Source organism: Physeter macrocephalus, chromosome 13, assembly GCF_002837175.3.
Source record: "Physeter macrocephalus isolate SW-GA chromosome 13, ASM283717v5, whole genome shotgun sequence".
Lineage (NCBI taxonomy): Eukaryota > Metazoa > Chordata > Mammalia > Artiodactyla > Physeteridae > Physeter > Physeter macrocephalus.
Genome location: NC_041226.1, coordinates 66852222 through 66872268, shown reverse-complemented (window position 1 = coordinate 66872268; position 20047 = coordinate 66852222). Strand labels below are relative to the sequence as shown.

The window sequence follows — 20047 nt, the reverse complement described above, 5'->3', positions numbered from 1 at the left end:
GCGGAGCGGCTGGGCCCGTGAGCCACGGCCGCTGAGCCTGCGCGTCCGGAGCCTGTGCTCCGCAACGGGAGAGGCCACAACAGTGAGAGGCCCGCGTACCGCAAAAAAAAAAAAAAAAAAAAAAAAAGAATAAGATTAAGGAATCAATATAATGCAGGTAAAATGTTGGTCAGGAATAAAACTGTACTGTAAAAACTGGCTTTTAAATGTGTGCATCCAAACACGTACTATACAGAAACTGGCCTTGTTATCAATAAGCTTGCCCAACTCCGTGGTGGGAGCTTTCCAAGAGATGATTTCATTTCTATTCCGAAATTTGGAATTGATGTGGGGTGTAAGACATGCTTTCAATCATTTGTAAATTTATTCAGCAAATGTTTAAAACTCACGGCTTTAAACAGTGAAGAACTAAGTCTTTCTGAGCATGTAATCGGAATGCTGGGAACTTTTCATATTTTCTCATCTGAATGCCTCCAAAGTTTCAAATCTTTGTCTGTAAAATCAATCATAGCATTTCAAAAAAGAATTTATCTCTATAGAGATTAAATGTAAGAAAAGTGAGTTTAGCTAATTTTATTATTTTGTAGGCATTTTATACCTTATGTTAAACCCTAATATATGTAATATAGATGGGCCATTCTCTGCATATAGGCAGGCCCTAGTGCGTGTATATATATATATATGACTCGTGTTCTTTGTATAGGCAGACCTTGAACATACTGTGGATTTGGTCCCAGACGACCACAATAATGTGAATATCACCAAATAAAGCAAGTCATAAGAATTTTTTTGTTTCTCTGTACATATAAAAGTTATGCTTCCACGACACTGTAGCCTACTAAGTGTACAACAGCATTATATCTGAAAAACAATGTACATACCTTAATTTTCAAACACTTTATTGCTAAAAATACGTGCTAACCATCATCTGAGACTTCACTGGGTTGTAGTAACATTAAAGAATGCTGACCACAGATTACCATAACGGATGTAATAATATTGAAAAGATTTAGAATATTGCAAGAATTACCAAAACGTGACACAGAGACAGGGAGTGAGCAAAGGCTGTAAGAAAAATGGGGCCGATGGACTTGCTTGATGCAGGGTTGCCACGGATGTTCAATGTGTCAAAGATGTATGATCTGTGAAGCACGATAAAACCAGGTATGCCTGTATTTCTGGGTGTTCTCCTATGTAAACCAACACACATCAGGACACAGGCGAGAACTGTGTCTGTGAGAATGTGCATATGTTCCCATACTATCAGCTCTACTGAAACTGATCCATCTGTGCAAACTGGAACATTTGCAGACTCTTGGTAAATGGCAGAGATATGCAGGGGCACCGAGGGCTGCTCACAACCACAGGGCTGTGAGCACCTAAGAAAAAGGCAACTCAAAGAAAATCTGCTCTGGCTATTTCTACCATTCAGTTATCAAAATACACCCTGGAAGTCTTTCCCAGGACACCAATGGGTTTTTCCAATTGCCCGTGGAGAGTGTCACCAGTATCAGTAAGTTTACATTCCCCTAACACCAAAGACACTTGGAGACGGTCTTATTTCAGTGTTTTGTGACATACCCATTCTATTTTCTCAAACAGGCCAGGGTTGGCCTCTGACTAACACACCAACTTGTTAGACATTTGCACCTGGATCTCTCTTCATACGTCAAACTCAACATGATCAACACCCAATGCCCCACACAAAACAGCTGCTTCCTCTGACTTCCCCACTTTACTCTCATTACTTCTTTCTCAGGCTCATGGGTTCACAATGTCCACTTTACTTCCAGCTTTCCCTGAGTCCAGCATGGTGCCAAGCCCTGCAGATTCTACTACTGCAATGTGTCATGACTCAATCGCTCACTGAGTCTCTTTTCTTTGAAACTCTTTCCTTAATCACAATCAGTGCAAATGAATTTGAAAAGTAAATTCTAGCTATACCCCAGCACTCTTATAAAAAACCATTCTTAAGATGTTGATGTTTTTACTTTCTAGACTTGTATGTTGATGTGTCCTTAAAGATACAAGCTCATATACTTAAACAGAATGGGATTAACATGAACATACTGTTGTAATCTGCTTTCATTCAGTATTTCATAAAAGTATTTATTTTAATGGCTACATAATATTACAGTATTTGTTATCATTTATTTAACAAACCCCCAATTTCCAGATAGGTAGATGGTCTCCAATATTTTGCTGTTATAAGTAACTCTGTTAAATATCATTGAAGCTAAGTCTTTGCAAACAACCTTCATTATTTCCTTAAGAGAAATTCTTAGGTGTGCAATTGATAAGAAACAGGTATGAACATTTTCAGAGGAAGCTGTGAAGCAGCGCCAACCTACCCTCCAGAAATATGATAATATTTTGTTTTCCTTTTTTTTTTTGGCCGTGCTGCATGGCTTGGGGGATCTTAGCTAACCATACAGGGATTGAACCCGGGCCCACGGCAGTGAAAGTGCCGGGTCTTAACCACTGGACTGCCAGGGAATTCCGGATACCATTTTCTACTCCCACTCGTAAACCTAGGTGCACATTCGCAAACCTAGGTGTTATAACTTTGTTTTAATTGACATCAGTTTGATTCCAAAAAGTGGAATCACTTTCCCTGACGTCTGGCTGGAGGCCCAGCAGCTACCGGCTCCCTGCCTGCCGCATCTGCCCACTCTGGTCCACGTGCACCCACTTCTCAGATTTAACTCCCCAAGGTGGCTCTGTGCCCATCACTCCACCCCGGGAAGACTCTGCTACAAAACTGTCCCCGCTAACCTCTCCATCCTCCATCTCCACGCGGCAGCTTCCCTGGGGTTGCTAGGTAGTTGTGACGGCTGAACGTGAAAATGTGTGCCATACACCTGGCAGTTCTTCTCCCTGAATGCTCTGCAGGTGCCTAGTTCTTCAGTCACTGAATCAGGGCATCGTGCCTTTGCTCACGCTGGTCCCACCTTCCGGAATGCCTTCCACATGCATTTCCACCTGCTGAAACCCTAACCATATATCACTAAGTCTGCCTCACCGGCCTAAGTCCTCAGAAATGCTCTCCCTGACCCCTCCTGTGGACTTCTCTCAACCCTAATAGACGCGATACCATCTTTTTCTAAAGTTCCATAAAAATGACGACCTCCTTCTATCTTACAAAGCTAATATGGCCTTTTTCTTATTTTTTCAACTGGACTATATGTGTTGACAGCAGGATCTGTATTGGATTTGCCTTTGTACTATTTGTATTACCCGTGGTGTCCTGAGACAAAGAGGCATTATGTAGGGAGCGGAGATTTTTAACTCAAGCTGGAGAAATTTATGGAAAATTGATTACCATATTATTTAGGTATACGATAAGTTGGACAGAGAAAAGACATGGCAGATGGATCCTACCGCCATAAATACAGTTGCAAATGGCCAACCTCACATTTTCATGGGGCAGACAATTGATACAGTATAAGTGGTTATGGTCATTTTACACACTATGAAAATGACAACAATCTTTGTCCAGGCATTTACTCTATGCTAGTCTTCATGCTGGGTGCTTTAAGTGTCTTATCTTGTTTAAGTTGTTCAACAACCCTAGAGGTTAGGTCCTATCACTTCCATTTTGCAAAAGAAAAGATTGAGACTTAGTAAGATTAATTAGTGTACCTGAAATAACAGAGCCCGTAAGTCACAGGACGGGACTCAAATACACACGCATCGGCCTCTTTTCCATTCTTCTGAGGGCCTCCTTATCACCTGGATGGCCTGGCAGCTTATTATGCCCCTCTGTGTAGCTAGAAGAGAAAGTGGGGAGAGGTGTAGCTGCAGTTAAAAGAACAGGCCTACCATATAGATCCTATGCCAGACAGTTAAAGCATGACATGGACACAGGCACCTGAGCTCAGGTGGGCTGGCTGTCAGCAGGAAGAACTGGCACCCACAGCTGGGCTGGCAGAGAAACCTGCAGCTAAGTGGGCACATGGTGCCTGGGAAACAGGCCAAACAGACCTAGTGCCCTGCTTCGGGCAGCAAGAGTAATTTTTGATCCCGTCAGGTGGTGAAAGAGCTGCACATACACTGCTACACTGGGCTGTCTCTGACTCCGAACCCAGGCAGGGCCGAGCCTGTGGTGAAATACCTATAGTGCCCACAGGAGGCTGGTGTGGGGAAGGCCAGACAGCAGGATGAAAACCGCCTGTGATGAAGACAGACTCCACTGAAAAGATGCAAATAAATGCACTGGAATCACACAGAATTAGATTATAATGTAAAGGCATGATTTGCAGAATATAAAAGTAAGTAAATTTGTAGAGTAAGTGGCACAGAACTTTCTAGAGCCACAAGAGGGGTTACGTGATTCATGAGCTCAATTACAAACTGTCAAAGGACATTTCTTGGAAATCACAGGTTATCAGTCATCAAAAATTGCCTATGAGGGACTTCCCTGGTGGCACAGTGGTTAAGAATCCACCTGCCAATGCAGGGGACACGGGTTAGAGCCCTGGTCCAGGACGATCCCACGTGCCGCGGAGCAACTAAGCCCATGTGCCAGAGCTACTGAGCCTGTGCTCTAGAGCCCGTGAGCCACAACTACTGAGCCCACGTGCCGCAACTACTGAAGCCCGCGCACCTAGAGCCCGTGCTCCGCAACAAGAGAAGCCACCGCAATGAAAAGCCCGCACACCGCAACGAAGAGTAGCCCCCGCTCGCCGCAACTAGAGAAAGCCCACGCGCAGCAACGAAGACCCAACACAGACAAAAATTTTTTAAAATAAATAAAATTAATAAATTTTTTTTAAAAATTGCCTATGCCTATGGAAGAGAAACAACTTTACTGGGAGGTCTCGTTTAAATGTGATTCTGAGTCAAGAAGTCTGGGTGGGCCTGAGATTCTGAATTTCGAAGAATCTCCAGGGCCCACCAACCACCATGAGGCAGCTCACCATACAGGGAAAGAAATGCTGGGATCCCCATTCCATGGTCGGTTTCCAAGAAAGATTCACCTACAATGTCACTGATCTAATCTGCATCCAAGAGGAACAAAGAGTCCCCCCGACACACTGACGAGGAACCCAACAGCAGATGCAGTGCTAAATCTTAAGCTGGATTTTAAAGAGGCAAATGGCTTAAACAAACCTCTTCTCTTGAGTTAATGACTGCTGTCAGGTCCTTCAATACCAGAGGCCCATCCAAGCTGTACCTTAAGTTAATATTTTGAAAGAAAATCTTTCCTTCATGGGGCCAGGCTGGTGGTGGACGATGAAAGAAGTATTTCCAGGGTGCTTCTTTCTCAAGGTCTGTATATTCAATCACTCTTTCTACTGAAATCATCTGAAACACATATGACATCACATGAGTTAGGAAGGGAAGGTCTTGTTCATGGATGTTCAGAGATGGTAAATGAAGCATTCTGCTTTTATATCTTTACATCTGCGTTTCTATGGTTAAGAATACCTCAGGTCTTAGCAAACACAAAGGACAGAAGTAGGAGTTTGATGAAGCCTTTGATGATTTGCAAACTTGTTTATGGCCTTGTAACACTGTCCTTTACAGCTACTTCCTTCAACATCATATTAAAATTAAAGAATTAGAGAAATGAATGCCAAGATTTTATTGATCCACTTTTCACACCTGAATAAAAAGCAAAAGAATTTTGTTAAAGAAAAGAATACTTATGGACGCCAATCAGTAATGTGTTGCTACAGAAGGGCCATCTGCTATGGATGAGCAGAAATGGATGGTCTTCAAACCTCATTTTAATAATCACTTTCTACTCCATTAGAAGAAAGAAATGGAAAGATTTTGTTTTTATTGTTTCTCTCCCTTTAGGAGAAGATGCTAATATTCAAAAGAGAGTATAATTTACATATTGACTAAGGCCTTGTAGACAACTTTAATTTGACACCTTTGATAGCTCATTCTGAGAGGAGGCTTATCCTACCAGAAAAAAGGGACACCAGCAAATTCAGGTGTTCAACACATACAAGATCAAATGCTAAAATGGGAGACAGAGGAGCCTATTAATTAAATAAACAAACCTCAAAATACTGAATTCTTCTTTTACCAAAAATGAGGAATTACCCATTAAGAAACAAAAATAAACAAAACCCTAAGAAAGTAGCTCATATTCTCTCCAGGATTTCAGAACCTCCCTCTTACAGAGACATTTATTATATTTGAAGACAGCCTGTGATGAATATAAAACCTGCTGATACGGCACACGTAAGACTGAGAAAAAGATATATATTTTTTATTTTACATTAACTTTAAACAGATGGAGGAGGATATAAAAAAAATCTCTTAACTATGACATAAAAATAACAGTTTTACTATTTTACATAATAATTGCTTTTATGCCATTTAATGGCAAGGAGACTTGAAAAAGCTAAGAACGGTAAGATAAGATAAACATCACCATATTCTCAACTTTGACGCTTTGCCAGACGCACCACTGGATCAGCCCCATGAGCGTGAGGGCGAGAGACAGCGCCAGGCCAACCTGCCCGGCATCCAAAGCTAAGTGAGGAAGAAGAAGGGGAATAAAGTCAGTCTCATTCTCAACCCCCTGCTCAGCTCCTTCTGTCACTTTACCAAGAAGACCCCTTTACATATTTAAATCATTTCATGCAATGATAGTATTACTCATACTTTTACTATCTGTTGATTGAGACCATAATACAGTGAAAAAAACCCCCACTATAAATTCAGAAACACTGTTAGATGCGTTTATTAATCCCAACAGGATTGACATACATTTTACAGTATTATATAGGTGAGGAATAATGTCATTATTCAGACTTTCGTCATTACGGTTTCAAGGATCATTATGTAATCTCACTTACTACGTCCAATGTAGCTGCAGGTGAAACCACGAAAAACAAGGCAATGGGTTTTAAGAACCAGTGCTTTTAAATCTAAAATACTACTCTCATTGTTTCTTATTCAACATTGTTACTAAGGAATAGTTAGGGATGGTGAGTTCATGGCACGCAGGCCAATACCTGCTCATCTGGTACCCACACAGCAGCGAGGATACTGTTCTTTCCTACAGGGAATCTTTCTCACCTCAATACCCACAGCCAAGAGACCTGAGTAGCCCTAAAGCTAAAACCTAAAGTGCTAAGCTGAACAAAAAGCTTAATGGTAAACTTGGTTCTCTCCTCCCGACTATAGGACACTACCTGGAATGTTCAGAAGGTCAGCTTGCTACAGTTGCGAAGACCTCCACCCATTCAAAGAAAGAAAAAAAAGGATAAAAGGTCTCATCAAGACACAAATGACTTCACATGGACCACAATGTGGAATCACACGCTATCAATGCTATAATACAATTTATTAGAACCAAACAGTGTGTATTAGACAAGATGGCAAGAGTCTAATTTAATAACTGTAAACAAAGCTATAAACTGTAGGCATACCACAAACATTCACATCTGTACTTACTTTCTGCCAGAATCAGGGACACAAAGGCAACAAGTGACAAAGGTGGCATAGATGACATCCAGACGCACAGCGAGCCATCGGGACGTAGTCGAAAGCAGTAACCAAGCCTCTGGATTTGTGAACCGTAATAAGCATAATAAATAAGTAGAAAAACCATGTTAGCTGCTGCTAATGAGGGACAGCATTTTGCTCAGTTGAGCTACAGAAGATTTTACACAAGGTAGGGCGGCAAAGCTGCACACCCAAGGAGCCTGAAGACTCCAGAAAGTTAGGTTTTGACAGGAGACAACATATGGTACACGTAGGAATCAGTCCAGGGGCTTTGTGGGACGCATACGCTGAAACATTCAACCCACAGGTTATAAACAGAAACACACTCGTAATAAAGAACATGGAAAAATGGTCTCATTGGTGCATTTCTTGCAGTGCCGGGCCTCAAAGTGAGGCTCATCCTCTCACATATCAACTGTTCCCTTTTCTCCAGTAGCAGAGAGCTCAGCTCACACTCTGTTTCCAGCACCTTCTGCACTTACTGCAGGGCCCTGCACAGCGTTTATTCTTACGAGCCAGTATCTAAACGACCATCAGCTAACAGGATCTGCAAGTGGCTTTCAAAATGCCACTTTATCTTCAAAAAGTGGATTTTATAGACTTAGAGGAAATTCTGAAATTTCTACCTAGAAAAAACTTCACTGATACGAAGAATAATACACATCAAGTGGGCGGCAAATCAGGAAATTATTTTCCTCAATCACATCTGCTGCCCTTCATGCTGTGAAAAGAGAGTCGGCAAACTACAGCCTGGGGGCCAAAAACGGCCCACCACCTGTTCTGAAAATAAAGTTTTATTGGAACACAGCCATGGCCATCTGCTGATGTACTATCTTTGTGCTAAAACAGGAAAGTTGAAAAGTTACAACAGAGACAGTATGGCAAACAAAGCCTAAAATATTACTCTCTGGCTCTTTGCAAAAAAAAGTTTGCTGACTCCCGCCCTAAAGGGACAGAAAGCCACAGGTCACAGTGATGGAAGGACAACGCAAGCCAGTGAGGGGAGAAAAGCAGGGGTGTGACAGGGGAAGAGGGGAGCACAGAAGGGATGCTGAGGGGAAGGGGTGGGGAGGAGGACGTGGGGAGGCACAGAGAGAGGTGTGGGCCAGCAAGGCCACCTGACAAGGACTCAAGCCTCAGAAGGCAGCACCTCCCATCCTTTGAAACCATTTCCAGAAACTTACAGACCTGAATGCAAGTCCTGGTGTGCATCGAACAGTTCCTGAAACCTCTCTTCGGCTTTGTACGCCCGGATGGTCCAGAGTCCTTGGAGAGAAGATGATAAGTGGGAAAACACCAGGCTCCGTGCTGGGGAAGCAGAGCCAAGAGACAAACAATAGAGAAAGTCAGGGAGGCTGGATGCAAGGAAACCAACTGCCTCCCGTGCTCTGTGGTTGCACATCCTGCCAAAGGGCCTCCCGGCGGGCTGCCTGGGAGAAGAGGGCTGACGCCCCTTCTGTAGAGGGTCCTCCACATGAAACCTCCAACTCCTGCTGCTCACACCAAGCTTCACTTTAATGGCCTGGACATGAAGATTCTCTCCGAACCTATCTTTGACCAAATTCAAATCACAGCTAGATTCAGATAAAGAAATTCTTTACTAGCTCATTCATCAAGGTCCTCCTCAAACATGCTTCCCTCCAAATTCTGCCCCGATATCCCTCCAGCTGGAAACTGTTCACTAATTTTTTAAAAACTTAACGAAGTGTAGTTGATTTGCGATAATGCGTTAGTTTCAGGTATATAGCATAGCGATTCCGTTTTTTTCTGATTATGTTGCATTATAGGTCATTACAAGTTATTGCATAGACTTCCCTGTGCTATACAGTAAATCCTTGTTGCTTACCTACTTTACGTATAGTAGTGTGTATCTGTGAATCCCATACTCCTAATTTGTTCCTGCCTCCCTCCCTGCCGGCTTTGGTAACCGTAAGTTTGTTTTCTATGTCTCTGAGTCTGTTTCTGTTTTGTATATATAGTCATTTGTATTATTTTTTACATTCCACATATAAGTGACATCATATAGTGTTTATACTGCCCTTCTCTGACTTACTTTACTAAGAATAATATTCTCTAGGTCCAACCATTTCGCTGCAAATGGCAGCAATATTTCATTCTTTTTCATGGCTGAGCAACTACTGTCCACTAATTTTTGAGTCAGGAGCATTTTTAAATTTCATTCTCTGTGAGAGTCCCTCACCACACTGAATTTTGATGAGCTATCTACGTGTTGTCTCCACCTTAGATGCGTAACTTAAGGGCTGGGATAAAATCAGCACATCCCCCAACCTGGAACAGTGCCGGGCACAGGACAGGGGTGAGATAAGAAGGTGAACGGACAGTCTGCTGTCTCCCTGCATCCTGGGACTTTCCCTGAACCTGCATCAGGAGTCTCTTTGCAGGTCACGGAGCCTGGGTATCGCACTGCCCTTTTGCCCATAGGACCCGGGCAGCCGAGGCGTCTCTATATAATCTTGACTCCACTCCATGAACCTGACGGATGTTTTTATACCTGCCGGCTGGATACTTGAGGCTTCTGGAGGCCACTCTGCATGTGACACTCACATCACTCTTTTAGAATCTGACCGTGGCCTTAACGTCCATTCTCCTTTGAGTGACTTCATGTGGGTTTGGGGCCTGGTGTCACGTGACTGGCCATTCGTTTCCTGGCATCTTCTCTAAGAGCACACTGAACAAGCACCAGGGTCTGTGGCTCCTGCACATCAGGGAACAGGCGGGCTTCGGGCTGCTGGGCAGGGAGGACCCTCACGATTTTCATTCCCCACCGTGAACTAGGCTATAACCTGCTGTTGTCAGGGACAGATGGTGTGAGTCTGTGACCTTGGATATGGCTTCATCATTCAGGCACTGCCAAATGAAAAAAGTTGGCTAGAGAAAGGCAACCAAACTTCATCCTGGTTTTATATACTGCTCCCTGACTGACCACTGCTATGTTCGCATTTGCAAAAATATGCCAAAAAAACCCATTATAATCAGCTGCAGATTTGTCATTAAGATAACAAAAGTTGGGGCTTCCCTGGTGGCGCAGTGGTTGGGAGTCCGCCTGCCGATGCAGGGAACACAGGTTCGTGCCCCGGTCCGGGAAGATCCCACATGCCGCGGAGCGGCTGGGCCCGTGAGCCATGGCCGCTGAGCCTGCGCGTCCGGAGCCTGTGCTCTGCAACGGGAGAGGCCACAACGGTGAGAGGCCCGTGTACCGCAAAAAAAAAAAAAAAAACAAAAGTTAACCTAAGCTTCCAGAGGCAGCTAGCCAGTAGGATCTGAAAATAAACCTCAGGACTTTAGTAGTTCTTCAGAGCACAAAAATGAAGCAGGTTTATGTCGTCTGGCCGCAGCAATCAGGCGTCCTTCTTTTTGCTAGTGGCTCTAGCAGTGGCCTTAAGACATACTATCATTTACCGTATAGAGAAAACAGTAGTGTTATTACTTATGACACGGACCCACTATCTAGAGAGAAAACATAAACAGCTCTAATGAACTGACCACCACATTTAGTTATCTGGGGGAGGGAGTACCCAGATTGAACTTATGGCCTAACGCTGTCACAGCCTACTAGGGTGCCGAAAACACAAATACTCCACAGGAGCTGTGCCCAGGTTTTCAAAACCCCCATAACAAACACTGAAAAATCCCTGTACTGATCCTTTAAAAAAGCCTCAGGAGGTGCCCTCCTCTCCGCTTTCATATGGATGGGAGGTGGTCCTCGCCCCAGGCAAAAATCTCTGTCAAGCATTCCTTCTGGAACAACTCCTCTTTGAATGTACCAGATCTGCTTTGCGGCAAGACTACTGAATGACCCCATTTCATGAGTGGCCTCAAATCATAAAACACCTGAAGCCTTGCGTACACAGAAGACTGGATGGAGCTCATCACTCCCTCTTCTGCTTCCCCAGGTCCTACCATCCTACCAAGTCACACGGGCTTCTAGAACAGCACACACGTCTGGACTCTCCTGCTCCACAGTCCATTCAAACGCCTCACAAAACCAGACCTCACAGGGCTTTAGCTAGTTCTCTTGATGACTGAAAATTTTTTCTACAGCTTTTATGAAACTGATGCCCACTATCCTATAGAAGATTTTGAAAACATGATTAACAAACTTGACCTAATTAAGAAATATATAATACTGCAGTAAATAACTACATAATACTGCAGTAAATAACTACATAATACATTCTTTTCAGTTACATGTATGCTATACTAAAGCAAGAATCAACAAACTTCAAGGGACAGAAACTGTACACAACATATTCTAACCTACATGGATTTAACTAGAAATCGGTGACAAAAAGGTAACTAGAAAATTAATAAATGTTTGGAAGCTCACTAATACACTTGAAAATATCACCTATTTCAAAAATTACAATAAAATTAGAAGCACCCCCAACTCCAGGAAATGCAAAATGAATTCACAAATAAATCAACTGTATTTCTATAAACTAGCAACAAGCAGTTGAAAACGGTATTAAAAACAATCCAATAATGTAATGAAAAAAACATCAAATATTCAGGAATAAGTTAAACCAAAGAAGTGTAAGATGTCTATACTAAAAATTACAAAACATTCCTAAAATTAAAGAAAACCTAAATAAGTGGAGAGATACCATATTCATAATTGCAGATTCAACATTGTTAAGACTCAGACTCCTCAAATCAATCTATAGATAAAAGAAAATATTAATAAAAATTCCAGCAGAAAAAAAAACAACTTGAAAAGGCTTCTAAAATTTACACAGAAAAGGAAAGAATCTAGAATGATCAAAACAAGCTTGACAAAGAAGTACAAAATTAGAAGACTTAAACTACTGGATTTCAAGTCTTACTAAAATGTATAATAACCAAGACTGCAGTATTGGTATAAGGGTAGATAAACAGGTCGGTGGAACAAAATAAAGTATACAGACGCAGACGTCCTCAAATACAGTCAAATGATTTTTAACCAAGGTGCCAGGTCAGTGCATAAAAGTGTTTTTAACAAATGTGGCTAGAATAACTGGAAAAAAATAAACCTCAACCATGTACTACTCTTCCATACACAAAAAATAATGCAAGATACGTCAATTTCTAAAAAGGCAGAATAGGAAAGTATCAAAATCTTCACGCTCCTAAGGATAAAAAGATTTCTTAGGATAAAAAAACATGAACTACAAAAGAAACAAAAGGGTACATGTTAGATAGACTTCATCAGAATTGAAACTTGATCTCCATTAAGGATGTAAAAAGGCAAGCCACAGACTGGAAGAAACTATTCACAAAGGAATAGTATTAAATATATATTAAAATAAATATCTCCAACGGGGATTTGAGGGAGGGGGTGGGGAAAGGGTCAACACACCACAGAAATCTCAAAATGACAAAGTCATTGTTCAGTGAGAGAGGCTGGAATGCTTTCTACACACTTTCCCTGACATCTCTACACAATGAAATGCAAGGGTCAGTGGTACTGAGACAAGCCAAGGCAGTTCCACTCTTTGCTTCTATGAAAGCAAGTGACCCAACGCTATTAGGCCCTGGTCTCAGGCTTGCTTTGTTCTCAATATCCAGATGCAGCAGCTCGTTCTTTTGTGCTCCCCCCTCTGGAAAGAAATGACTGAGAACACCTCCTTCACATTTTCTTTTTCTCGGGCATTTTCACTTCATAAAGCTGCAGTCAATGTGTTTTGTGTGCGGTGAGGAGGGAATGACACGTTCCCTGGTGGTCCCCGCCATTGCCAGCATTGGTGGCTCAAGTAGCCTCTGGATGAGCCCTTTGTGTCCATGAAAGGATATGAAAAGTCAGTTGTTTAAGCTCAGTCAAGCTGCTGATTTTTTTTTTTTCCCCTGAATGAGGGGTGTGTGGGGAAAAAAGGTTTTGCAATTCAATTTTCCTCAATAAATTACAGCATTTCGCTGAGGGCAGCTGTGTGCATGTTCACATGCTCAGAGCAGCCCCAGACTCTTTTAAACAAAATTAAAATGCCTAAACCTGACTTCCTCATCTTACCTTCATCTTCACTTATTTTCCTAATAGGAAGACTTCTTGGAAGTGATGATTTTAATGACAAGAATTGTAGATAATTAAGATTCCTTACTCAATGTTATCTGGGACTTTGGCAAATCGTATGAAAACTACATTAATTTGAAAAATTTCGTGCTCAGTGGTCTATCTTGAAAATAATTGATTTTTATTCTGTGAGTCTACATGGGAAAGTGTCCATTAAAATCTTCAGGGATTACAAACCTAGAATCTCTGTAATACAAACTCACGAGGCGATATTTATGAGCCTGGAAACTGTGACAATAATTTTAATGCAACAAAATGCCATTATCAGACTATTTCTCCTACTTAAAAACACATGTGGTGTTTATTTATTTAAAAATTTTTATTTATTTATTTATTTGGCTGCACAGGGTCTTAGTTGCGGCACACAGGATCGTCGATCTTCGCTGCGGCATGTGGGATCTTTTAGATGTGGCATGCAAACTCTTAGTTGAGGCATGTGGGATCTAGTTCCCTGACCAGAGATGGAACCCAGGCCCCCTGCGCTGGGAGGATGGAGTCCTAGCCACTGGACCACCAGGGAAGTCCCTACATGTGGTATTTAAAAAATAACTACCCATTATTTAGTGCTCAACATGCACTTAGATGTTATGCAAAGAATTTTATTAAAACGACTTCATGTTGTTTTCCCAACAACCCTTACGGAATTTGGTATTATTTTCTTTATTTTACAGATACGGAGAGTGTGGCTTTGTGGGGCAGAGACAGAGAAGGACAGCTAGAAGGACAGCTTGGAAAGGGAGACTGCGGGGCTCCCGCTCCAGCACACTTTAAAGCTGCTGACATCATAAATGATTATCATGTGGAATCACACTACATAATTTTTTTTTTTAATGCTGCCTTCCTTCTTCCTTTGGAATTGCAAACAGCTCCACTCTGGCCAGCAGCTGTAATGTGACTGGACAGGCAACATATCTGGTAGCTGCAAGAGTCAGCGTACATGATGGTGTACAAACTCGTGACTGCCCCTCTGTCGGGATGTGGTCTCTGGATGGCACTGCCTGTGGGAATGGACTGTCCTGCAGGGTGGCCCACTGCTCAGAATCCAGGGTTTTCATCAGCCATACTCGGCATCACTGTTACAAAATACTAAATGATTTATCTGATATCTCATTTACGGGAATGACAAGGAATTAGATGAGGAAAAGTATATGGAATAAACACTTTAGAAGTAGTAAAAATAAAAATGAACATGATCAAGTATCTTCCAAGGTTTATCAGATATACCAAGGGTAAGCAGAATTATCTCTCAGCTGACGACAGAGAGAAAAGACTGGTTCCCACTGGGAACACGGCTCCAGCAGCCCCTCCTGCCCCACTATCCACAGCAGCCTTTACCTCTCATCTGGGATGAGAGGTCGCTTTCTAGAAGCCACGCCCACCTCCTGGACCAGGCTCCCTTACTACCTCCAGCCCCACACCCAGTTTGCCCGCCAGGGTGCTGCCACAGTTAGGATATTCCAAAGGCGGCAGGGGTGGATCTCTGTGTGTCTCCCTCCCCTTGGGGGTCTGGAGGGGAGGATTCCTGCCTGACTCACCCCTGTACTTCAGGGCCTCAGCGCTAATCCCTGTTGGTTGAGGGGAAGGAGGGACAGAGGAAAATATTACCCACCACACACCCCCAGCCCCCAAACTAAACACCCAACCAGCAGCTCCTCCGCAGACCCTACATTCCGGATGGGCCTCTCTCCCGTTGCAGTCAGACTCCTTCCAGGAGTAGCCTGCCTTCCCTTCAGCTTCCTCCACGCCTCCTGAATTTGCAGCCCTTTGCAATCTGGCCCCTCCCATCTGAAACCTGCTCCTGTGGTCACCAGACGCCCTGATTCCAAATCAACCGACAACTTTCCACGGACTTACCTTCTCCTTTGCGTTGAACAGGCCTTTCCTGCCTCGGCTCCCCAACCTATTTCCTCCTCTCTTCCTTGCTGTTCATTGTGCGTCTCCTCTGCTTCCCTCCTCTCTCTGCTTCCTCTCTGAATATGGAAGCTTCCGTAAGTTTCTGATCTTGGACCCTAAAAACGCTTCACTCTCTCTGGGCAATCTTATCCACTGTCACAGATTCAGCTATTACCTGCTCAGGGAAGAATACACAGGCACCACGCTCATCCCAGGTCTCTCTCTCAAACACCAGACTCTTACTTCCAATGACCTGCGGGACGCCTCCACCTGGAGGTCCCAAACTTCAAGATAACTGAACTAAAAGTGGCAGAGCTGGGACTGGAAATCAGTGACACCAGAATTTTCTCTCCTCACACGACTGCGCATGTTTTATCTGAAATCAGGTAGCATCTATCCCTGTCCCTCTATACGTCATACAGAAACATGTGACGGATTCTGATCATGATGGATGGTTAACTAACCATGGGCTCAGCACACAGTGGACCGGCCAGCTCTGGAAACCTAACCTTGGCCTTGCTTGTAGTGGCAAAGAAACAGAACCTTTCACAAAATCTCAATGTAATTAATAATCACTGTCAAAACGTGACACTGTTATAGTGAAAGACTGCTTCTGGGGATAAATCACATGGCTTAACCCAGCAGGACATATTTATAAAATAAGTTTGCAGCAGAGAAAAACAAAATCAGACATATCCCATCAAACATCTTTGCAGTAAAAGTACTCCGCCTGAGTCCAGCTTAGTTCACGTTGGTAAACAGTGGAAGCCTTTGCCCATAGGCTATGCTGTTTGCAGTGAGATATTCATTGCTGCATGTCTCTGTGCAGCTTCTGATAAATACATTTCATTTCCATAATTAATTAATTAATGAAGAAAGTCCCCACAGCCTGAATCACTTTAAAGTAGACAAAATTCAGTAACAGAAAAAACATCCCACATGAGCAACAATACTGAATGAGAGGATGAGAGATGAGATGACCCAACATTATTCTTTAGAACCTCAAGTTCACAGACAAAACAAAGGCTGGATACAAGATATTCCTGTGGGTATTTGTCTTTTTTTTTAAAGGACACCTTAAGACAGAGCAATCAACGTATGAAAAGCTGTCTACAAAAACAAAAAAGACATTTTCTAAGATGAGTTTGATCCCATATCTATCTTCCCGGACCAGGGATCGAACCCGTGTCCCCTGCACTGGCAGACGGATTCTCAACCACTGCGCCACCAGGGAAGCCCTGAGCAAGGTTTATTTCTTATTATTATTGGGGTTGTTTTGCGGTACGCGGGCCTCTCACTGTCGCGGCCTCTCCCGTTGCGGAGCACAGGCTCCGGACGCGCAGGCCCAGCGGCCATGGCTCACGGGCCCAGCCGCTCCGCGGCACGTGGGATCTTCCCGGACCGGGGCACGAACCCGCGTCCCCTGCATCGGCAGGCGGACTCTCAACCACTGCGCCACCAGGGAAGCCCTAGTATGTGTCTTTTTGAGCCCCCTTCTTTACCACAAAGTGGTGTTAGGCACCAGCAAAAAGACCCCATACTAGGCCACACCTGACCTTGAGGGTAAGTAAGAACAGATGTGTTTCGTGAACTCTTTGATACTGTGAACTTGTTTATACGCGCCCACAGCTAGCTTCACTAACGGTTCTAGAACCTAATTCTTTTGATTAGAATCAGCCGTTGCAGAGATTCAGTATCCAGGAGTCCCGGGTCAAGGCCAGGCTCTGAGTCCAGTGGAATGTGGAGGGGGCGGGAGGGCAATAAAAGGTCCATTGTCCTGGTGAGAAATGGGAGGTACATCCAATCAGCCAATGGAAAAAAAGAGCGGAGTCCCTCCAAAGGGGCAAAGAAAATATACCTGAACCTTCCAGGTACCGTGCAAGGGGACGGGGCAAAATGGGTCCAATGGAGAGGGTGTGCAGTGGAACCCGGAGACGGTCACCAGGCTGAAAAGGATCCCTGAGGGCATGAGGGAGCCACTAAGGCAGGTGGGCCAGCCTGGACTTCCTGCATCATCTTACGCAAACTAATTCAGCTTAGACGAGCCTGAGAACAGGACAGCGAGCTGCAGAAGTCAGGGCGCTCCACATTTTCTTAGTCTTTGCTGTTAGAATAGGCCACCAACATGGTGGCAGCCTAAAGAATGTCATGAAATAGAGCATTTAGGAACCCGTCAGTGGAAACAGCACCAAGTTCTGGTCCTCCTCTGGTACTCAGCAGCAGGAGGCCTTCAGGCAACTAAGCAACATCTCCACCTATATCCCAACTCCCTGCCCAATAATAGTTTTTAAATGTCTACTGATATTTTAAAATGGATCAATGACTCCTCTTTACTTCTTAAGGGCCTGTAGTTTATACGGTAAAACTATCAGGTATCAAATATTTAACCCAAATAAGTGCCAAGATTCATCCTGAATATAAAACTAAATCCCAGGGAAATGTATTAGGTGTTTGACAGTGTCACTTCCTTGACTGACAGACAACAGAACTTGGAAGCTTGGATAGTCTGGTTCCGTGAAACACAGCTTCCAAAGAACCAACATATGTGGTTTTCTCTTCATGACATCACATACCAGAACCAAAGCCAACCATAAATAATCTATTCCAAATTACACTTTTGAAAATAAGCTACAGGAAAGCGTTCAATTTAATCTACCACTAAAGAGTAGATTAAATAGATTTAATCTACTTACTAAAGAGTAAATAATTCATGACCCCTAAACCTTCTGGGCTAACTAGGCCTGTGTTTGCAGTACTTATTTGGGCTTCTATTTTCTTGAAGGAATGAAGTCCCGCTAATAGATACAGGAGGGGGAGGCAAGATAACACTGGTGTGCTGGCTGCTCTAAGATGAGTGACCTCGAAGATTTAAACTTGGTCCCAAATCCTTGAATAATAAATAAACCAGCGTCTGGAGACGCCTACAGGTCTTGAACATGAAGAGCCTGGTTAACTGGTCACGAGCACCCAGTCTGTGATAACAGAAATTCAGTCCCACTTAATGCTCCCAACTTTATGACTGTAGTTTTCACATTAACTGACAAAGTGGAGGGACTTCATAGCTGTAATAGCATGTACTCCTCCAATCGCTTTCTCTCCACGGCTTCATAAGATGAGATCTGTGTGGGCCTCTGCAGTTTACCATCCTGTGCTCCACACGGGGCCTGGACTAAACAACATGTGCTGAATAAATCTACGCAAGATGCTTCCCTCAACAGTCTCATTTAATCCTCACAACAGTCTTGTGAAACAGGAGGGGTAGGTGTTAACTCCCATTTTACAGGTGAAGAAGTACCCAAACACCACGTAGTCATTGTCACGAAGATTCATTAGGCACTGACCACGTTCTAAGCACTGTGACTGTATGAACCTGCTTAATGTCTACAATATTAAGATATAGATAAGGTAGGCATGAGTAGTATCCCCACTTTACCGATAAGAAAACCGAGAAACAGAGAATTTAAGTAACTAGCACGTAAGTATTAACATAACTATAACCAACTATCACTATTAGTAACCAGAACCAGGATTGAACTCAGGCAGTTGGCTCCAGAGTCCATACTTTCAAACCAAGGCAGACAACATCCTGCCTTGAGATGTGCGTGTCCAAGAGTATCTTTCTGCTTTGGCCTCGGTCACATAGCTAGATGATGGCCAGGCCAAGGCCACTCCCATCTTCCTTCCCGCCCACATCCCTGCCTTGACAGGTGCTATCAATCATCATCTGCAAAAACAAAGCCACTCTGGGCCGTATCACGAGTCTAAACAACTGAACAGAGTGGGCATGCATGCTGATGAACTAACTCTTCATAGGAACCCAGGTCAGGAGGCTACCTTCCGAAGCAAGACAGGTGGAAGGCCTCAGGGTGGAGGAAGCAAGCAGTGGGAAACCCAGAGGGACACTCAGATCAAGAAACTTACTACCGAAGACCCACCTGCTACATGCCACAAAGCCTCTTACATGTCACCAAAAGTCCAAAAGGGAAAACTATAGAGTTAATTTTATTGAAGAGGATGTTTACATGTTACCAATCTTATATCTTAATTAATTTTTTATTACCATTTTATTTATTTATTTTTTTAACTTCAGAATGTACGAACTTAATGAATTTAACATCATACTATCCCTTAGGATACCCCGTACTTAAAGGCCCTGATTCTAAGCTCCTGTTGCCAGCTTCCTCCACAACCGTATCTTGTTCTTCTCTGAAAGTGGAGTTCAAATCCTATCATCTCCAGGCAGCTTCCAAATCTGGAATCATTCCATGAACTTCCAGAAGACGTTCTCTTTACCCTTTTCTCCTAGGATGGCAGGCACTTCACACCATGTCGTCTCTCCTTCTGTGGATTCAGAGCTTCTCCCAGACCAAGATGCTGCTCAATCCTCAGGCCGCCCTTTGCACAGGGCTTGGCGGACGGTAAACAGTCACCAAAGATTTTTCTTTTTTAAATTGGGGTATAGTTGTTTCACAATGTTGTATTAGTTTCTAACATACAGAGAAGTGGAGCTCCCTGTGATATACAGCAGGTTCTTATTAGTTATCTATTTTATACATATTAGTGTCAATCCCAATCTCCCAATTCATCCCACCCTCCCCCCGCCCCCCACTTTCCCCCTTG

At 43.4% G+C, this 20047-nt stretch overlaps 1 protein-coding gene across 1 annotated transcript in view; it reads right to left on the bottom strand.

Moving 5' to 3' along the window:
* LOC102978232 (ATP-binding cassette sub-family C member 4-like) overlaps positions 1 to 20047 on the bottom strand; it is a 128083-nt gene that overhangs the window by 72923 nt on the left and 35113 nt on the right. The window contains 5 exon segments of the mRNA XM_055089379.1: positions 5113 to 5307; positions 6392 to 6492; positions 7420 to 7454; positions 7456 to 7528; positions 8659 to 9044. Of these exon segments, the coding sequence (XP_054945354.1) occupies positions 5113 to 5307; positions 6392 to 6492; positions 7420 to 7454; positions 7456 to 7528; positions 8659 to 9044 (790 nt within the window).